At 51.2% G+C, this 20,953-nt stretch overlaps 1 protein-coding gene across 5 annotated transcripts in view; it reads left to right on the top strand.

Annotated features, from left to right (window-relative positions):
• The window catches only part of SMOX (spermine oxidase), a 37,974-nt gene extending 20,366 nt beyond the window's left edge, over positions 1–17,608 (top strand). For 2 of the 5 annotated variants that reach the window (XM_059705628.1, XM_059705629.1), the window contains exons 2-8: positions 5,895–6,128; positions 8,396–8,622; positions 12,834–13,007; positions 13,168–13,927; positions 14,624–14,784; positions 16,604–16,693; positions 17,134–17,608. In XM_059705628.1, coding sequence (XP_059561611.1) covers positions 5,921–6,128; positions 8,396–8,622; positions 12,834–13,007; positions 13,168–13,927; positions 14,624–14,784; positions 16,604–16,693; positions 17,134–17,271 — 1,758 coding nt within the window. In that variant the 5' untranslated portion in view covers positions 5,895–5,920 and the 3' untranslated portion in view covers positions 17,272–17,608. Of the gene's footprint in view, positions 1–5,894; positions 6,129–8,395; positions 8,623–9,457; positions 9,498–12,833; positions 13,008–13,167; positions 13,928–14,623; positions 14,785–16,603; positions 16,694–17,133 lie in introns of those variants that run through there. The other 3 variants (XM_059705632.1, XM_059705631.1, XM_059705630.1) reach the window with 3 other exon arrangements.
• Positions 17,609–20,953: the final 3,345 nt, after the last annotated feature.

Below are 20,953 nucleotides of genomic sequence, written 5' to 3'. Positions count from 1 at the left end.
CTGCTGGTTGGAAGGGGTGGGTCTGTTTGGAGTGCTTCAGCTGGTGGAAGCTGGACCCTGAGGGGTGAGGAGCCAGGTGGGCTAACTGCCTTGGCCATGCTCTTCTCCTCTGGGAAATGGGTCTTGCACTTGGGTGGCCTTGAGAAAAGGGCAGGAGGCAGGCACATTTGGGAGTAGCCCATGTTCGGAAGGGAGCCAGGGAAGGGCGGACATTTTTTGTATTTTGTGAGGGGCGACCTTGGAAAGGTGTGGGGCACTTGGGGAGAAGGCCCTTTGCGGCATCGTTTTTGTTGTAGTAGCCCCTGATGGGGAGGGGAGTGGACTCCAGCACCGAGGAGAAGGGGCACCTTGTGCTGAGCTGGACCGCTGGACCTCCCTGCAGTTCGTTCACTCCTGGGACTGTGGCCCTGCTCAGTGATCATGGGGCTCTAGCCTCCCTCCAGAATAATAGGCAACAGCATTTCCTGGGGCTGAGATGCCCAGGCTTTGAGAATAGGCAGGGGGCGGGTAGTGGTGATTGCAGAGCAGAACCAGTATAAGCAGCTCACATTTCCAGGGTGTCTGTTGCTTTAGGAAACATCAGTGGAGCAGGCCTTGCTGGTGGTTCAAGCAATAGACAACCGTGCAGCTACACAGCTGCACAACCACAGCGCTCTGCACGAGGGTGTGCGTATAAGAGAACCGAGAGCCAGATCCTCTGATGTGTGCAGGAGGGCGTTTCCCACAGGCCTTCAGCTGGGCTGCACTGGGATGTTCAACTTTAGTGAAGTTGGGGTATGTGTGTATGTTTGAGGAGGCGGAGTGCAAACTGAAGTCACAAAGGTCAGCTAGGTCCAGAGGGTCAAGTGCCAAGGCCTTCCTTATGCCTGGTTCAGGTGGAGGAGGCAGGCCCCGCCTGGGCACGTTGAGCGTAGAGGCAAAGTTATCTGGACTGTGGAGTGGACATGGTTTGACCCGATGGATAAGGGCGGGTCTTCCATGAAGGATGCCTTCAGTTTTGAGCCTGGGAGTGCCTGGCAGGCACTCCAGCAGTTTTAACGGCCATGGGGAAAGCGTCAGGCGATGTGTGGTGACCCCGGCTCAATTCTGGGCATTTCCAAGAGGGGCTGGGCAGGGTCACATGTGGGAGGCCAGGACTAAAACATGTCTCTGGTATTTGGTGATCGGGAGGCAGTTCTTGGAGCGTAAATCTCAGGGTGACAAAGGAAACTGGTGAGGATACTGAGAGAAGGAGGGTGGGGAAGTTGACACATGCTTGGCTGCTAGTGCCCATTCCCGTTGGGTGGCCTCCTGGTGTTCATTCATCCTTGTTTGGTGACCCTGCCAGGGCACAGGGTTTTTGTTCCCTGTGTCCTCTCTCCTCCCCCTGCTGCCCTCTGCTTTCCAGTTTGGTTTCTTGGGCAGGTCAATCAGGGCAGTGTGGGCCCTGGGCAGCAGGGGGAGGTGGTGGCCTGCAGGCTGGAACGGGATGGAGGATGGGGGTGGGCAGCAGGGCCTCTTGAATGGTGGTGAGGCCCTCATGCAGTGTCTGGCCTGATTCCTTGAAGCTGCCGGTCTTGGCCTGCTTGTGGACTTGGGGATACAGGCTCCCACCCCCATTTTGGCATGTAAGCAGGGACAAGAAGGCAAGTGCTGTTGTCCTGTGCCCCTGCCCATCTCCTCCCCATCCCTCTTCCTCCTCCCAACCCTCCTCCTCCTCCTCTTCCTCCTCCTCCCCCTCCTCTTCCCTGCCTGGCTGAGCCAGCACTTTTTTTTCTTCTCTCCTTTATCTGCTTGAAAAGTACAGGGTGTTCTGTTTCTCCTGTGCATACAGATCAAGGAGCGGATGTTATTTATTTATTTATTTCCCCAAATCTAGAGAAGGGCAGGTGGGCACTGAGGAGCATTACGTGATTCTTCCTCAATAAGGCATTTTCTCTTAAAATTAAAAAAAATTTTTTTGAAAGGGAAAGATGACACAAACCAATGGAAAATAAATTGCTTTCCCCACCCCCAATCAGATAACAGGGCACCTGAAAGTCCAGTTCAGGGTTTAGCTGGGGCCCAGCACACAGTAGGTGTCCCTGGACATAATTTTCTCTCTCCCTTTCAGTTTGGACCCCGAGGTGTGTTGGCTCCAAAGGCTGATATGGGGGACATGGGGCACTGACTCCTTACCTATCTGCCGTCAGTGGGCTGTGTGCGTGGCCTCTCTGGCTTCTTGGGGGTGCTAGGGGTTGATGGGCCCATCTGGGATGAGCTGTGAAGGTCAGGGGTGCAGGTGACCTATACAGCCCACTTACCTGCTTCTACTGTGGCACCCCAGGTGTGATGTCGGAGTTCAAGGTCTCTGATGCTTGGGAACTCAGGATTCTTTCTGTGTTCATCTTAAAGGCAAGCTGCTCGCCTGTACTTCCCACAATCCACTCCTGAACCCAGTCCCAAAGACAGTCTGCTCATAATTTAGCTATGGAACTTACAAATAATTTGTATGCACGACGCTTTTGAGAATCTTGTGACCTCCACATAGGGCCTTATTTGACTGTCACAACAGTGTAGTGGGGGGTTCCCTGATGAGACTAGTTTCATCCCAGCCACACTCTGGACTCCACAGGAGCTTTTTGAGAAGGGATCCACCAGTAAGATTTGAGAACCACTGTGTTGATCCCATCCCTTTATTGGATAAAAGAGGGTTTTTTTTTGGGGCGGGGGTGGCCCAGGGCTGGGGGTGGGGATGGAGGCCAAGAAACAAGCATGCAGGCAGAGTGCCCCCAGCCCCGGGGAACGGGCGTGGCAGCAGGGAGGGCAGCAGAGCCACATCACATTGCGTCACTGGGTGCCCAGCAGTGCTGACGTCAGTGGCAGCTGGCAGCTAGGAGCACCCGGTGTGTTTACAGACCTGCTGCAGAGCAGGTTCCTTGCCTGCGTTGAATCTCTGACCCCTTCTCCCTGCTGGCTGCCCTGGCAGGGGGTGCAGGCAGCCGTACCCTCACCTTTATCTACATTTACTTCCCTGTTAGAACCTGGAGGGGGAAGTGGAGTGGAGGAAAGGACTACAGGCAGCCCTGACACCCCCCCCCCCCCCATGTAGCTGGATAGAACATCAGGAGGGGCTGGGGGAATGGGTTTAGAGGGACAGAAGGAGGAGGGAGGAGGAATGGGGAAAACCTGGATACAGTCTGAGTTGGGGGAGTTCCCTCCCAGGAGCTCTGGGCCATGGCACCACCTTCCGGCCCACTGATGAATCATTTCTGCACTGAGCTGGCCTGGGCCTGGGGAGTTTGGATGGCATTCGGAGGCAGTCCATGCCCAGGTGTGGTGTGGGAGGTGGAGTGGCTGGGGGAGGGGTGAGGAGCAGTTTCTTAGCCTGAGTATATTGAGAAAAAGACTCTTTGCTATACTTTGAGATGTGTGGAGAAGGAAGTCAGTGTGCTGGTATTATTTTCTTTATAGGGGGCCAGGAATGGATATCTGAATGGTTACTGAGGTAGGCACACACATATATGGAATGGCACAAATTCTAAATATCCAACTCTGTGGATTCTTATATGTACACTAGAGGCCCAGTGCACAAAATTCATGCATGGGGGTGGGGGCGGAATGGGACCCTCAGCCCAGCTTGTGTCCTCTTGCAATCCGGAACTCCTTGGGGGATGTTGGGCCTAAACTGGCAGTTGGACATCCCTCTCACAATCCAGGATGCTGCATGTACCAGTGACCATACTTTTCATACAGATGAAAGGCATCTTGCTGTTGTATGGGCAGCTACATTTTTTTGCCCTGATTATGAAAAGTAGTTTATAGCATGATCCTTCTGAGGCAGTGGTACCATTTTCCCCATCTTATGGGTGGAAAAACTGAAGCAGAGAGAAATTAAGTAATTGGCTTTGTCACACAGTTATAAGTGTCAGAATCAGGGCTGACCACAAAATGTGGAAGCCAGAGTCCGCTGCATCAGCCTGTGTTTTCAGTGTTAGAGTAGCCTTGCCAGGTTTTAAATTTTAAATCTAAGAGACTATTCCCAATATATAGGATAGGGTTCTTAGGCCTGGCTGGCAATCAGGGCCATCTGTGGGGCAACCAGTGGGCAGGGTGATGGTGGGGGGGCCCACTGGCACTTGCCTTGGCTGGCAGCCTGGTGCTGCCTGCTGGCCAGCCCCGCCCCCCACTGCCACATCGCCTCCCTCTGCGAGGTGACCTGTGGGCAGGGCAATTGGGGGGGCCCCACTGGCACCCACCTTGGCTGGTGGCCTGGCGCCACCCGCTGGCTGGCCTTGCCCCCCCACTCCCTGATTGCCGCCACCGCCGCCAGTTGCCTCCCTCTCTGGTGGCAGATGCTCAATACAGGAGCTGCCCCCAACTGGTCAGTGCCTCTCATAGTGACCAGTCATTCCACCGTTCAGTCAATTTGCATATTAGGGTTTTATTATATAGGATTGTAACCACCATCCACACCAAGGTACATATTCTTCCACTCCAGAGAGTTCCCTCCTGGCCCTGTTCAGTTCCCATCTCGCTTCTGTCATCACAGATTGATTTGACCTCTTTGTGAACTTTACATGAATGGAGTCATACAGTATGAACTCCTTTATCTCTGGCTTCTTTTGCTCAATGCAATGTTGTTGAGATTATTGCTGAGAACTATTTCCTTGCGTGGCTCTGCTGTACATAGCACGATAGATTTATTCATTCTCCTGTGTCTGGACCTTTGGGTTGCTTCTGGGCCTTGACTATTACGAATAAAGCTGCTATGAACATTCTTTAGCATACCTGTTTGGTGGAATATGCCGTATTAGGTACAGGTGACAGCTTTTTAGATGCCCCCTGTCCGCTGCCCAGCAACCGCCTTCCACCCATATTTGCTCCCTGTTGTTAGGTCCTGGATACTATTGTAGTCTGCAGCTCCTGCCACTGAAACCTCAGCAAATTCAACTGGAATCTAAGTTGCTTGGGCCAGGGAAGGAACCCATGGACACCTTTAGACCTTTGTGGTCACTCTGGGAATAGAGAGATAGCCTCTCCCAGCCCTTGGGCCAGATTCAGGGACCCCTTCGCCTCCTAGCCATCAGCTGCCTGGCCTGGCGTCTCTGAGCAAGCTGGCTCAGTGTAACTGTCAATTTGATGTCTGGCCTCTGGTGCCACGGTCCTCACGGTTCACTGTTTCCTGGGCTCCTTGGTGCTTTGCGGTGACTGAGGGGCTGGATGGCTGGGGAAAACAACCAGAGGTCTACCCGGAATAGCAGAGGCTCATCCAATACCGGCCTCGTGGCATTTTTTGGGGGAGGGCGGGACTAGGTCCTGCCCACCAAATTGCCACCTCACTGAGGCTATGAGAGAGCAACAGAAATCCAGAGGAGAAGAGAAGGGGCAAGAAAGAGAGAGTGTGAGGGGAGAACTAGGCAAGGGAGGGAGAGAAGAGGGAGAGTACCTGGGGTTGGTGTGAGCATCCTGAAGTCCATGCAAGCATCCTGGGGTCAGTGTGAGCATCCTCAGTCTGGTGGGGGCTGAACCACAGCGGCTGTGCTGGCCCAGCTGGTCCAGCGCCAGGCAGTTTCTCTTGACTTTGACCTTCTTGGTCATTCTCTCCCTGGCTGGCTCTTGTTTCTCAGCCTTGGGCAAGAGGTAGTACCTAACAGGTTTTGGATGGGATTGATGGCTTTCAGGGGCTCCAGGTGGGCCCCCAGCTCTCCTGCTTGCTGGTGAGGGCCCACAGTGCATCCCTTCCTCCTACTCTCCCTCTGTGTGTCTCTTCTTCCCTCCCCACATCCATTGGAGATGGCTTTTATTTCCAGGTCCTGGAGGAGGACAGGGTGGACTCGAGGTCTCCCCTTGAGAGCAGAGCCCGTGAATGCCCCTTGGGGCAGGTGGGAAGTGAAGGTATAGTAGGTGAGCTGTGGCATTCCTGTTCCCTGCAGGTTCCTAGGAGGCGAGTGCGGACGGTATGCAAAGTTGTGAATCCAGTGGCGACAGTGCGGATGACCCTCTCAGTCGTGGCCTGCGGAGAAGGGGACAGCCTCGCGTGGTAGTGATCGGTGCCGGTTTGGCTGGCCTGGCTGCAGCCAGAGCACTTCTGGAGCAGGGCTTCACGGATGTCACTGTGCTTGAGGCTTCTAGCCGCATCGGAGGCCGTGTGGAGAGCGTGAAACTCGGTGAGTGCCACCTCAGCCCAGCTACCTCCCAAAGCCACTTCTTACCCCCAGTGCCTTGGCCTTGCCTGAAATCTCATTGCTTTAGCAGCTTCTCTGGGGTAGTTACTCCACCATGCATGCTGCCTGGATGTTTTCCAAAAGCTTCCTTTGTCCTCTCAGTAGCCCTCTGAGGTAGGCAGGATAGGGTTCTGGCCTCCGTTTTTGGAATATGACCTAGGGTTCAGTGTTTAGGAGGGAGGGGATACCCAGAACCAAGTTGTCTTAGCAGTGGACGGACCAGTTTCTATTTCACAAAAAGGGGAATTCTGTGAGCTTCTATTAGTCATTAACTTTTGGGTGTGAATTAGTGTATCATGACCGAGAGTTAGCTGGGGCAATAGAAACTCAGGGCAGTGGATGTGTAAGGGGATTTTGGGCCTCCTTGTGGATTATGGCAGGTCTCTGGGAAAAGGGTCTGTCCAGGTTGCAAAGTAATGAAGACTCTGGAGAAAGCAGCCGGGTAAGAGACTTACCACAGGGGTGGGCAGATTACGCCAGGGATTCTAGAAGATGGGGACTTGCCTGACATGCCGCTGGAGACCAGGGCTTCCCAGCCAGGGGGTCTGGCCATTGAGAGATTGAGCAGGTAGGGACCATGGACTGTGGGCTGTATTGACCATAGGATTTTGTGTCTGTGGTTGTTCCCTCACGGGTTGCAAGGCCAAGAAGATTCTGTGTGTCCACTTCTGATGGGTGGGCAAGAGAAGTAGGTGGTCAGGTTTAGAATAAGCAGAGGTTGAGGACACCTGGGTACTTTCTTCTTTCGGAGACTTTGGCCACATGAGGACTCTTCCCCTATAGCATGTACTGGATAGCGTGCATGAAGTTGCATCTGTTGTCCCCTGGCACACACAGGAGAGTATGTTAGCAGTAAGGATGAAAGTGCATCCAAGGCACTTGTAAATGTGGGGGCAGCCAGCAGGGAAGGGGGAGACTCTTTGCTTAACACCTGATTAGCTGGCCTGGAGTCTTAGAGAGGGGGCTGCTGCATTTGTGGTTCTTGAGTCTTGATAAGACATTCTGAGATGGAAGCAGAAGAAGGCAGGGCAAACAGCCCAGTCTCAGTGATAGCTGACAGCCAAGACATGCTGTGCAGTGAAATGATGGTACAGGTAGCGAGGAGGGAGAGATGGGGCTGCAGGAGCCTGAGGGGATGCACAATCGGGCAGAAAGCCTTCCCTGGGAGAGGGAGGTTGGGTGGGTCTCAAGTGTTGGGGGAGATTGGATAGTAGTGAGAAGGATGAGGTGATACGTGTGGAATGATATATGTGAGGAACACCACGGCAGACCGGCCAGGAGAGGGGAGAGCGTGTCCAGGCAAGGGCATATGTGCGTGTGTTGTGTGTGCTGACACCCAGGGCTGAAAGCCCAGGCTGCAGTTGGGCTAGCTGCAGTGTGAGATTGTAGCTGTGAATCTCAGTGATAAGAGCAGGGGTCAAGGACGAGAGGCCCCAGGGACAGTGTGTGGAGACCTGGAGATAGTAACTGGTACTCTTTGGATGCAGTGGTGTAGCAAGGATGACGCAGGCGGAGAAGCATGTGGGAGAGGAGAGGAAATATCCTCAGACTGGGACCTGCTTTGGGCTGCCCCACCTCCTGGCAGAGCCTCGTGGATAGGGCTGTGACACTGACCTTGCAGCTGGCCTCAAGCTACTCCCCTTGTTCCTGTTTTTGCTGAGCGTCTGGAGCCAGGAAGGGTACCGTATTCCTAGACATCACCTCCCAGTGGCTGTGTGACTTGGAGCTCCCTGCTCGGCCCTGGGGCGGGTCCCCAGGTTTAGTAGGGTCTCCAGGATGCTGGCCCCATTCTGTCCCTATTGGGAGCTAATACGAGGCAAGATTCTTAGGGAGCCTCAAACCTGAGGCTCCAAAGATTGATTAGTAAATGCCCTCAGGGCCCACCAGGAACCCACTAGAAGCAGGGCACTGGGTTTTTGGCTTTTGGTGTCCTCTGGGCTACCCACTTCTAATTAGTCCAGTGTGGTGACTCTGGGGCAAATCACTGAGTCATTCAGGTAGCAGTTATCTCAGCTATCAAGTGGAATCCATTTTGTGCCACATACAGTTTCACTGCAAACTTTGGTTGGTTGCCAGAGGGGGACCCTAATCCCCATCTTTCCTTTTGTGGGGGTGGAATGATTCTCCTGGAAGAAGGAGGGTGAGGCAGTGTTCTAGCCCTCTCGGAAGAAATTCCTACGCCTCTAAGGTCTTATTGTTGTCACCATCAGGACACTCGACCTTTGAGCTGGGAGCCACCTGGATCCATGGCTCCCAGGGGAATCCCATCTATCATCTAGCAGAAGCCAATGGCCTTCTGGAAGAGACAACTGATGGGGAGCGCAGCGTGGGCCGCATCAGCCTCTACTCCAAGAATGGCGTGGCCTGCTACCTTACCAACCACGGCCGCCGGATCCCCAAGGACGTGGTTGAGGAATTCAGCGATTTATACAACGAGGTGAGGTTTTAACAGGCCAGTTAGGCATAGAGTAGGGGCAGGGAACCCCCTGGCAGTGTGCAGGAAGTCCTTTAAGATCCTGGTTATGTCCTTGCACACTCTCTGGGCCCTGCATTTGGAATATCAGGACAATTTGTGAATAGAATGAAGATGATGAGTAGAGAACTACTAATTAAGAGATTGTTGGTACACATGATTAAATATTTCTCCAGAAAGGCCTTAAACATCTTTTATTAGATTTATTACTAGGTACTTAGGCAGTGATTGTTGTTATTGCTTTTGGGTACGCTTGTAAATGGTAATTTAAAAACAATTTTATTTTCTAGTTGTTCCTGGAATATAGAACTATAACTGATTTTACATATTGATTTCAACTACCTTGGTAAATTATTATTTTAATTCTAATACTATATCTGTTAATATGTTATGTTAATTTATATTCTAATAATGTTTTGGAATTTTATGTATATAATTCTATACAAAAACAGATGAGAATTTTATTTTTTCCTTTCTAACCCTCAGACCCGCATTGTCTAATAGAACTTTCTACAATAATGGAGATGTTTTATACCTGTACTATCCAGTATTGTAGTCATTAGCCACATGTGGCTCTTGAGCTCTTGCAATGTAGTAGTAAAACTGAGTAAGTAAATATTTAATTATTTAATTTTAAATTGCTACAAGTGCCTAGTGGCTACTGTATTGAACAGCACAGCCTAAGACTATTTATTTTTCTTGCCTTATTTTCTGGCCAGTATCTCCAGTATAGTGTTGGATAGAAGTGGCACACATCCTTGTCTTACCAGGTTTTTAAAAATTATGTCAATAGTTTTAGTATCTTTCAGTGTTGCTGTGAACTGCACTGGACAAGCAAGGTAACATGTAGGCCCGTGATGGCGAACTTATGACACGCGAACTCATTTTTTTGGTTGATTTTTCTTCGTTAAATGGCATTTAAATATATAAAATAAATATCAAAAATATAAATCTTTTTTTCACTATGGTTGCAAGTATCAAAAAATTTCTATATGTGACACAGCACCAGAGTTAAGTTAGGGTTTTTCAAAATGCTGACACGCCGAGCTCAAAAGGTTCGCCATCACTGATGTAGGCCCTGTTTTCTGATACCTTGTTGTTTATAATATAACAACCCTTCACTGTAGGCCCACAGATTGGCCAACAAACACCTATTGTACATTTTCTATGGGCATGGGAAAGGAGATATGACCTTTGTTTTGCGGTAGTTCCTGCTTAGGGAGGCTGGCTCAGTGTGTGTGTACCCACAAGGCATGTTGTGTGCAATCCCATGGTATTATGTGTTTTCACTCATGTACAAAGAGACGGAATTGTTCATGAGTAGATAAGAACTAGTATTCTTCAAAATGGAACTTCCTGGTCTACTGGGAATCAGTCATGCTCTGATTGTGAGTATTTCAAGCATGGATGCCTTTTGAGAATGACCCTCAGGGTCCATGACTGACTTGCTCTTTTAAACCCTTAAAAGTAGATCATCATCAACTTCTGCTGTGGGCTTGATATTTGAAAATCAAGAGTGTAAGTTGTAGAAAGTAAGATGGATGAGGTGGGTTATTGGTCTGGGTGGTGATGCTTTATGTGAGAAGGAAAGGGCGTTAACCATGAGGTCCAGAGGTAGAGCTCCCTGCGTGGCGGCCCACCGATGCTGGAGGCTGTGCACTCTAAGCACGGGAAGCCCTGCCTGGGGGTGGTTTCCTAACAGATAGGCAGCCTCCTCCAAAGGTGATGACTTTGAAGGGCTTCGCATTTGAATGCATTATATTTGTTAACAAATAAATGAGTTGCAGTAGTATAGAGCTCACTGTCTGGAGCGAGACTGCCTTGATTCAAATACCAGTTCGACCCTTTATTAGCTGTGTAATCTCGGGCAAGTTATTGAGCCTCTCTGAGCCTCACTCTCCTCATCTGTAAAATGGACATAGTTATACCTACTTTATAGTGTCATGAGGACTAAATGAGAGCCTGTTGAAAAGTGCTTAATGGGAATTGGGGTGAGTATTAGCTGTTACAGGCTTGTCTCATTTCCCTTGGGTGACATTGGAAAGGTGTCATTTGACCCAGGTCAGGAGACTGTATCCATATGAAAAACCCATATTCAGTTAAGGCTGTCCTCGCTGGTGAAGTCATGTAGATGGACTGAATTTGTTACTCAGCTGGCATTTTGGCCTCTAGTCAACATAAGTTAAGGACCGGGTACCATGTTGGTTATCACCCAAGGAAAAACCCATGGAGAAGGAGGCAAGTTGAAAGCCTGACTCCTTGGCAGTAGCACTGGGTGAGGAATTTGCTGAGAACTCTAGTTAAGGCCAAGCACCCAGCATCTTGTGACTGAAGGGAGGAAATATAAACAATTTCACTCATTTACTTCTTTATATTTTATACTTCAGAGACGTTTAGCTCATGTTTATATCTCCTGTGGAGATATATGGTTGGGAATGGGCAAAGCCACCTTTCTTCCTCCACCCTGCAGCCCAAAAGTCTATGCCAGGGCTGGGTTAAAGGGCAGATCATTCCCATGAATGTGTGCTTGACCAAATTCAAACACTTTAGGAAGGGAAGCACACCGTTAATAGGCACCAGCCCCAGATGTTTGGCCAGGGAGCCTGCATTTCCAGTGTTCCGGGAGGGAGAGTGGGTGTGTGGCTGTGCTCACAACGCTTCAGTGATGCCAGGGCCTTGGATAAAGTCCAGAGTCCTTGACAAGCCCCTTAGTCCTTCATGCTGGGCTCCTGCCGGCCTCTCCAAAGTTATCTCTTTCCGTGCTGTTCACGTCGGCAACATTGAACCGCTTTTAGCACAAGGCATCTTTCGTTCTCTCTCCCCTTCTTCCTCTCTTTCATCTTTGAATATGCTGTTTCTTTGTCCGAAATACCTTTCCTTTCCTTCCCACTGCCAACCTGACTCTATCCCAGGGGTGGGCAAACTTTTTGACTCGAGGGCCACAATGGGTTCTTAAACTGGACCGGAGGGCCGGAACAAAAGCATGGATGGAGTGTTTGTGTGAACTAATATAAATTCAAAGTAAACATCATTACATAAAAGGGTACGGTCTTTTTTTTCAATAGTTTTATTCATTTCAAACGGGCCGGATCCAGCCCGCGGGCTGTAATTTGCCCACAGCGGCTCTATCCTGACTGTCCACAGTTATCTGGGTTGATCTCACAAATCCTGGGCTCTTTCCTGTCACAGCACATTTTATGGTGTCTCCCCAACTTTAGGGCAGGGGTCTAGGACTCTGTCTGTCTAGCTTACTTTTACAACCTGTGTCTGGCAAAGAGCCCAGTGAACGTTTGCTGATGAATGTTGGAGCTTAATTAAACCTTGCCTTTTGGGGAATCCCATGCCTGATCCAGGACTGGCTTCCTTTCCTCAGGGAGACCTGCCCAGTGTTTGATGGGGGTGATATACCACAAAGGCAGGAAGGAAGTAGGCCAGGGGTTGTTCATTTCTTTCTGTTGATGAGATGTGGGTTGAAGTTCTTGACAAAATATGCCCGTGAAGTGCATTCCCATTCCTTGGAGCACTGGGGCCTCCCTGCCCTCCACATACCCTGCCCCAACATGGCATCTTCCTTACCTGAGTCTGAGTCCCACCGTAAAGGGAGCACCTTGTGTGGATCTGAGCAGAGCCAGGCAGCGTCTCCTGGGAGATCAGACTTCAGGGCCCCTTCTGCTCCCTCTCCCTCAAAACACTGGCCAGGCCACCGCCCCAGACTGCCCTCTCGGGAGAGAGCGAAGTAGACAGGCTTGGGCAGAGGTGGCAGGGAAGCGGTTTGTGCATTTGGTTCCTGGAAAAGGGAAAAGTGTGCGGATCTAGGTTCTAAAGTGGGTTGTCGGCTTGGCCACGCAGAACCCATGAGGGGTGGGTCCTTTCCCACAAACTGTACAGGCACCAGACATTTCCCTTTTCTAAGCAGCGGCCCAGCTCCCTCACAGGCCCGGGTGGTCTTAGAGGGCGGCGTCGGAGGATGCTGGCTGCCCACGGGAGGGAGCTTGCCATCCCTGAACCAGGACCCTGTTGAGTCTCAGTGCAGTGGGGAGCACCACCTGAGGCACCAAGGGATGGGGCCGTGGGCGTGGCCTCTCTGGGGACATCTGGGAAGTGTTGGGGCCCTTGGGCCTGAGATGGAGGGCGATGAGGGAGTGTGTGCTCAGCCCCTCGGGTCTCCCCGGCAGGTCTATAACTTGACCCAGGAGTTCTTCCGGCACGGTAAACCAGTCAATGCTGAGAGTCAGAACAGCGTGGGGGTGTTCACCCGGGAGGAGGTGCGCAACCGCATCCGGAACGACCCTGAGGACACGGAGGCCACCAAGCGCCTGAAGCTCGCCATGATCCAGCAGTACCTGAAGGTATCGTTGTCCGGTGGGAGCTCAGTTGAGTATAGGTGCCAGAGCCCGGAAGACCATTCCTGGGAATCTGGGTCCGAGGAGGGCACGCTGCCCGGAGGTCCAGCCCTGACCCCTGCCCAGCCCTGTGAGTCACCTGGCTCCTCTCTGGCTCTTCCCACAGGTGGAGAGCTGCGAGAGCAGCTCGCACAGCATGGACGAGGTGTCCCTGAGCGCCTTCGGGGAGTGGACGGAGATCCCTGGCGCCCACCACATCATCCCCTCGGGCTTCATGCGGGTTGTGGAGCTGCTGGCCGAGGGCATCCCGGCCCATGTCATCCAGCTGGGGAAAGCCGTCCGCTGTGTGCACTGGGACCAGGCCTCGGGCCGCCCCCGGGGTCCCGAGATCGAGCCCCGTGGTGAGGGTGACCACAATCACAACGCCGGCGAGGGCGGCCAGGGAGGCAGGGAGCCGCAGGGGCGCGGGCCGGACGAGGAGGAGCTGTGGCCGGTGCTGGTGGAGTGCGAGGACTGCGAGGTGATCCCGGCCGACCATGTGATCGTGACCGTGTCGCTGGGCGTGCTCAAGAAGCAGCACGCCAGCTTCTTCTGCCCGGGCCTGCCCGCCGAGAAGGTGGCTGCCATCCACCGCCTGGGCATCGGCACCACCGACAAGATCTTCCTGGAGTTCGAGGAGCCCTTCTGGGGCCCCGAGTGCAACAGCTTACAGTTTGTGTGGGAGGACGAGGCGGAGAGCCGCACCCTCACCTACCCGCCCGAGCTCTGGTACCGCAAGATCTGCGGCTTCGACGTCCTCTACCCACCCGAGCGCTACGGCCACGTGCTGAGCGGCTGGATCTGTGGGGAGGAGGCCCTCGTCATGGAGAAGTGCGACGACGAGGCGGTGGCCGAGATCTGCACAGAGATGCTGCGGCAGTTCACAGGTGCGGCCCTGCGCCCGCTGCCTGCTTCCACCCGCCCCTCCAGCCACCCGCCTCTCCAGCCACCCACCCACCATCCCTGGCCAGACCCTCTGAATCCCATGAACCATGTGGTCGCTCTCCTCTCCACAGATTGCAAAACTGAGGTGGCACGCCACTGGGAGAGCTGCCACCGGCCGCCACGTCTCAGCCTTGGGCTCCTAAATTGTGGGCTCTCTCCCCCTTGTCTGGAGCCGGAGACACCCCAAACCATAGGCTCTGTGTTTCTTCTAAGGGTTGATGGTAAAAACTGGGATGTCACTGCAAAACCTCAGATTGCCCGCATCCTAGCCATTGCCTTGCTAAGAGGTGGATTTGTGCTTTACTGTCGGATTCTTTTAGTGGAACATCTTTCAGCCACTATCCTGGGAAAGCCCCACAGGAACCCCTGAAGTTGGAAGGAAACAGGATTATCTAGATTCTAGAATGTTTCTCGAGTAGGAAAATTAGGGCCCAGGGAGATGAGGTGTTTTGCCGGGGTCACAGGAGTCGAGGGGTACGCAGCTTGAACTCGGCCTCCCCCCTCCATCCCCCAAGCCTCTCCACAGCAGCCCGGCCCTCCTGGGACCCCGGAGGTGGACGGGGAGTGCTCTACTCAGGGTGTCTTTGTGTGGCCATTGCTTATCCTCCTTCCTCTTGGCTCTTCTGACTCTCCCACAGGGAACCCCAACATTCCCAAACCTCGGCGAATCCTGCGCTCGTCCTGGGGCAGCAACCCTTACTTCCGAGGCTCCTATTCGTACACGCAGGTGGGCTCAACGGGGACCGACGTGGAGAAGCTGGCCAAGCCCCTGCCATACACCGAGAGCTCCAAGACCGCGGTGAGTGTGGGGGGCAGGGCGAGGAGGCCTGGGAGGAGGCCTGGGAGGGCTGCTTGTGCGTATTCTGCATGTGTGTTTGTCCAGGCGGAGGAGGGGGAAGTGTATTCACGGAGGGGTACCAGGTGAGACGGGTGGAATACCTCCTGTAATGGAAGAGAGAACAAGAAATTGTGCACTTAACATCTGGAAGAAAAGATGGAATCAAACTGAGGCGTTAAACGCTTTCTTGAGATGATAAAAACGGCCGTTTAATGCTGCGCTGTCCAATATGGTAGGCATTGGTCACATTTCATGTGATTAATTAAAATTTAAATTAATACATTAAAATGTTAGGTCCCAGTTGCACTACCTCCATTTCAGGTTCAGTAGCCACTTGTGGCTGGTGGCTACCATGTTCGATTATGTAGCTATAGAATATTCCTATCATCATGGGAAGCTCTATAGGAGAGCATTGATTCAATGAAAGCAAGTTTCCCCAGCATGTTTTCAGCCCACCTGCCAAGATGTTTTAGGATATAAAATTGAGAATACTTCTCCTCCCCCAAATTATATCAACTTTATAATAAATAACACATCGAGAAAGATAATAACTAGGAGAGAAATAATTATATATATATTTCTGTCCCCATAAAGTATTTTTGAGTCCCTCTCTGCACACACAATAAATGCTAAAACCCCAACAGAATTACATTTAAAACGATTTTTGTGTGGAATTGATGCTTCCACTGGCCTCTCTCCATCCGCCAAATGTGGAGTCAACCAACCAGCAAGGCGCGTGGTGCCTTCCCTGGCTGTGCTCCGGGGAGAAAGGACAAGGCCCTCACTGCTGCTACAGCCATCCTCCTAAGAAGCAAAACCAAATAAAAATAGCTGTGGCTTAAACCAGACAGGAGTTTCCTTCCATCACACAAAAGGAAATCCAGAGTAGGTGTCAGGACCTCATACCATTGGCAAACCTGCTTCATCTTCAAGGCCTCCTAGTGGTCCAAGAGGGCTGCTTCTCTCATCTGCATTTCAGGTTGGAAGGTCGGGGGGACACATGGGGCTGGATCAGTGTCTCTAAGCAACAGTACACTGAAGCCGATTGGCCAGAACTTAGCCGCATGACCATACCAGCTGCAAGAGAGACTGGGATACATCATTTTTATTCTGGATGGCAGTGGACCCTGTTAAAAATCAAGGCTTTGTTACTGAAGAGAAAGGAGAATGGGTGTGGGAGTAGGCAGCCTGCCCTCTGCCATAATATGAGTCCCCCCTTTCAGTTTCACCCGCTCTGTGTGCTCCTTGTTGGTGGGTTAAAGCTCCGCTACTCAAAGTGGGTGGTCTGTGGACCAGCAGCCCCAGCATCACGTGGGAATGTGTTAGAAATGCGGACTCTCAGTCCACTCCAGACCTGCTGAGTTGAACACTTCACTCTGCCAGAGCCCCCAGTTGGTGCTTTTGCACATTCCGTTTGAGAAGCCCTGGGAAAGTCCAAATTCAAGCTTCAGATGTGAGCACTTGTGCTTTGCCTGGAGCCCAGCTAGACAGCCTGCTTTCTCGAGGCTGAGGCCTGGCTCTACCAAAATTGTCCCTGTCCCCTGAACACGGTCTGCTTTGCTGCATTTTTGCCCCCCTTTCCTTCTTCCTGCCGTCCTTTGCCTGTTTATTTACCCAGCTTTTTCCAAGAAGCAGTCCAAAGGTCCTGTCGTCTGGGAAGCTTTGTGTGTCCCCCCAACCATGAGCCTCTCCTCTAGGCTCTCAGCGCCTCACTCAAACACCCATCACGTCACATATAACACTGTTAATAATTGGGTTTCGTGTCTGGCTTCCCCACCAGCAAGGAAGCTCCTCAAAGCAGCAGCCTGGTCACCTTTTATCTTCCAAGTGCCCAGAACAGTCCCTGGATCCTAACAGGGGCTCCATAAAGGTTTGTTAAATTACCGCCTAACTTTATCGAGTGCTTATGTTCTTCCAGGTTCTAAGTGCTTTAGATACATTATTTCACTTAATCCTTTCAACAACCCTCAGAAGCAGTGGTAGGAACCCATTTTACAGATGAGAACACCAAGACTTAGGGAGGTTAAACTGCTTTCCCTGAGTTCACTGGTAAAGAGGGACAGTGAACCTCTGAGACTGCAGAGCCAGAATTTCTAAAAGCCTCAGAGCAGACAGAACTGAGGCCTGGTGCTTGGGGCAGAAGCAGGGGAAGGTGGCCAAGTGGGGTGGGCAACTCCTCATCCTGTGGAAGCAGCAATACCTGCTTACTCATACCTCTGACTTATAGTATGGATGGGGATTTCTGGAGCAGATAGGTAGACTCTTGGCCTCTCTTACTCCTCCACCCTCATTTCCCTATCCCCCTCCCAGCCCATGCAGGTGCTGTTCTCAGGTGAGGCCACCCACCGCAAGTACTACTCTACCACCCATGGTGCTCTGCTCTCTGGACAGCGTGAAGCTGCTCGTCTCATCGAGATGTACAGAGACCTCTTCCAGCAGGGGACCTGAGGTCCCTTGTTACTGCTGAGTGCGTTCCTTAAAGAACCACTAACTCGTGACTGCCAACCCTGCCTCTTGATGCCATGTGCCCCTAATTTCCTAATCCTCTGTAGAATGATTTGTACCTTTTGTAGAGCTAGACACCCTGACTGGCTTCAGACCTGGTTTTGTAGCTTTTCCTTTTCTCCATGCCGGGTGGTGACTAGGGTGGGGCCTGTTGATTTACCTCTGTGCTCTGACCTCCGACCTACCATGCCCCCCTCCCCTCCCACCTTGTTATTGTAAGTGCCTTCAATACTTTGCATTTTGGGATAATAAAAGAGGCTTGTCCTTCCTGTGCTCCTCAGCTCCTCTTGTTTTTTCTCAGACGTGTACTAGTGTGTGTGTGTGTGTGTGTGGTTTATTATACTTCCTTTGAGTGAGAGGATGGTGGGGGAGCTGTGGCCTGGCTATGCCTGCCTTGACGGGAAGGGATATCCCCTCACTCCTTTGTGGTGGTTTGCCTTCCTCCTGGAGAGGCCCCTCGGAGATAAGGGCCCCTCACTACTCAGCCCCAGCTCCTTCACGGTAGGCCTGGAACTGCCTCTGGCCCTTTACTGGACTCAGAGCTTAACTGGATGACATGGCCACATGGATGAAGGTGCGTTCCATGGGAGAGGAGACCTGTTGTGGCTCCGTGCCAAGATCAGCTATGTTAATTATTAATCAGTATCACCCGGCTCAGGGCCCTGGGTCAGGCCCTCAGGTGGCCTCTGTTGACTTCTGGGAAGGTGACAGTCTGGCCATTTTTGGGGCAAGTGGATATCCCTCAGTGTTTCCCACCTATTGTGTTCAAAGGGCCTACCCCTTATTGGGGGGTAGTCTTTTCTGCTCTTTTTGCTGAGTGAAAACACACACATAGACAAACACACCCCTTACATACTTGCCCTCCCCCCCCACACAAATACACTATCTCACACCCTACACACAGCTGCCTCTACACACATATGCATTGAACCTGAAAGAACATTTAGTCATATTTTTACTCCAGCTTTCTATTGGTAGAGTTTGAATCCTATAGAATTGAAGGGTTGGGTGGTGGGGGAAGTTGTGAAAAGCCAAGCGGGCCCCCTGGTTTAACTGTATGAGCTTAGATTGGGTCTTGTTCTTGGACGTTTAGGGCACTGCCCTTAACATGACTCTACATCCTCTCCCCCATCACCTCAGGTTATGATGGGACTGTACAATGTGTAGACACACCTGTGCACACGCCTGCCTGCACCCACCTGCATGCACACTCACCTGCACATACATGTCTAACAGGCATCTTGCTCTGCCGGGGTTGATCTTCATGGAATTTATGTCAGGGATTTATATTCACCTGATGCACGACTTAAAAATATATAAGTATAGACATTAAAAATATTTTGAATAGAGGAGCTATTGATGTGGTTCTCAAAAGTTATAAAAGGCTACACTGAAACATCTCCCCACAGATATCCATTTCTAGGTATGTTAGTAGAGATATATACCCTTCTCTGTCCTTTTTATACAAAAGTGACAAAGTAGTCATCCTGTCTAAATTTTGCTTCTTTAGTTAAGATAATGTATCTTGGTGGTCTTTCTATAATTAGTACTTAAACAGACGATGTAAATTTGGACCTTACTTTGGTCACAGAGTGTCTGTATCCCTCCTGGCCTCAGGTTACTTTGTGGGGAGCACCTTCTATTAATTCCACCTCGGGAGGCACTGACCCAGCGTGGACGCTCCCCCTGTCCTGGGTTTCCCCCGCTAGCTGTGATGGGATGGACAGAAGTGGCCCATCATGTAAGTAATGGGGAAGAAAGTCGTAAGTAGAGTCTCAGGATCACAGGGGTAGGAATTTTACAGGACTCCTTGAGGGTGAAAAGGCCTGAAACATTTTATTTGGTGACTGCACACGGGGAGCTTTGGTGTGGGCAAGGGGGAGGGAGAGAATATTTGCTCAGTGCTAACCACCTGCCAGGCAAGATGTCAGTTGTAAATGCTGGACATCTCCGGCAGGGGAGGGCGATACATCCCCATGGGAAGCAAAACCTCCCAGGGTTAGTAATGTAACACACTACTCAGGTAGTGTGTGCCACTCAGGTAGGTGGTGATGCTGAGACTTGAATCGCAGTCTGTCTGACTCCATAGTGCAGGCTCATTCTATTGCACAATGAAAAGAGGCTTGTGCCATCCAGAAGAAAATGGGACAAAACAAAACAACACCACCAACCCCCCTCCTAGGTCATGGCTGCAGAGAGTGGAAATGGGTACAGCCACGCCGAGACCGTGTGGCAGATTCTACTAAAGCTGGTACATGCCCACCAGCCTTTCCACTCCTGAGAAATGATGAGTGCATGCGTCCACCCAAAATAAGCACTAAATGTTCATAGCAAAGCAGTTTGTAATAGCTAAAAACTGGAAACAGCTCAGCTGTCCATCAATAGCAGAATGGACAAAACGCAGTACATTCGTCCAGTGGAATGCTAGCATACCAATGGAATAAATGAGTTGGTATTTGTGACATGTATTGATCTCAAAAATATGTTGAGTGAAAGAAGCCAGACACAAGGCTACAGGCATACCTTGTTTTATTGCTCTTCGCTCTCTTGCGCTTTGTAGATGGTAAGTTTTTACCAACTGAAGGCAAGCCCTCCATCAGCAAAAAGATGATGACTTGCTTTATTGCGACACTCACTTTATTGCGGTGCTCTGGGACCAAATCACAGTATCTCTCAGGAGGTATGCTTGTATATACCATATATTTTCTTTTATATGAAGTTTAAGAATGTGCAAAACTAATCTGTGATGCTAGAAATGAGAGGATGGGTAATGTCTGGGAGGGAGGGTGGGGGTGCTTTATGGGTTGGAGGAATGTTCCATATCTTGATCTAGAGCAGGGGTGGGCAAACTTTTTGACTCGAGGGCCACAATGGGTTCTTAAACTGGACCGGAGGGCCAGAACAAAAGCATGGATGGAGTGTTTGTGTGAACTAATATAAATTCAAAGTAAACATCATTACATAAAAGGGTACGGTCTTTTTTTTTCAATAGTTTTATCCATTTCAAACGGGCTGGATTCGGCCCGTGGGCCGTAGTTTGCCCACGGCTGATCTAGAGGGTGGTTACATTTATACATTGGTATAAATGCATTGGGTTATATACTGAAGATATATGTACTTTTCTGTGTGCATGATATAACTCCATTTTAAAAGTTTAAAAAAGAAGCTGAGGCTACTCCTCTCTGGCTCCTCCCGTCCCAAAACATAGAGTTGTGTCGGCCAGAGAATTTCTTCCTTGCAACAGAGATGCGCCTTGCGAGGAAGGACCTAGTGATGCCCGCCGTCTGGTGATAGGGACTGGCCTTGCGCTTACATAGGACGCCGCCGTTTATCAGGCCCCTTGTCTGCGCCCCTCCTCTGGGCATCTGGACCTCATGAGGGAGGCGGGGATTGTTTACCAGCAGAGGACATCCAGGTTCCCAGAAGGACTAGTGTGGGGTTGTGTCATCTCAAGGGGAAGGAAGTGACCCTGGGAGGAAAGCGGGGGTGACTTGGGGACACAGGTGGGTACCAGTGCAGGAGGGGTGGCCTTGGAGAGTTTGCCAAAGCAGCCAGCCCTGCAATGCACTGCCTTCATAGAAAATACTTGTGTAATGTGGGTAGCACTTACGAGTTGCAACTTCCA

The sequence above is a fragment of the Myotis daubentonii genome, chromosome 8 (assembly GCF_963259705.1).
Source record: "Myotis daubentonii chromosome 8, mMyoDau2.1, whole genome shotgun sequence".
NCBI lineage: Eukaryota > Metazoa > Chordata > Mammalia > Chiroptera > Vespertilionidae > Myotis > Myotis daubentonii.
The sequence above is the reverse complement of the archived record's forward strand: the minus strand, read 5'-3'. Positions and strand labels throughout refer to the sequence as shown.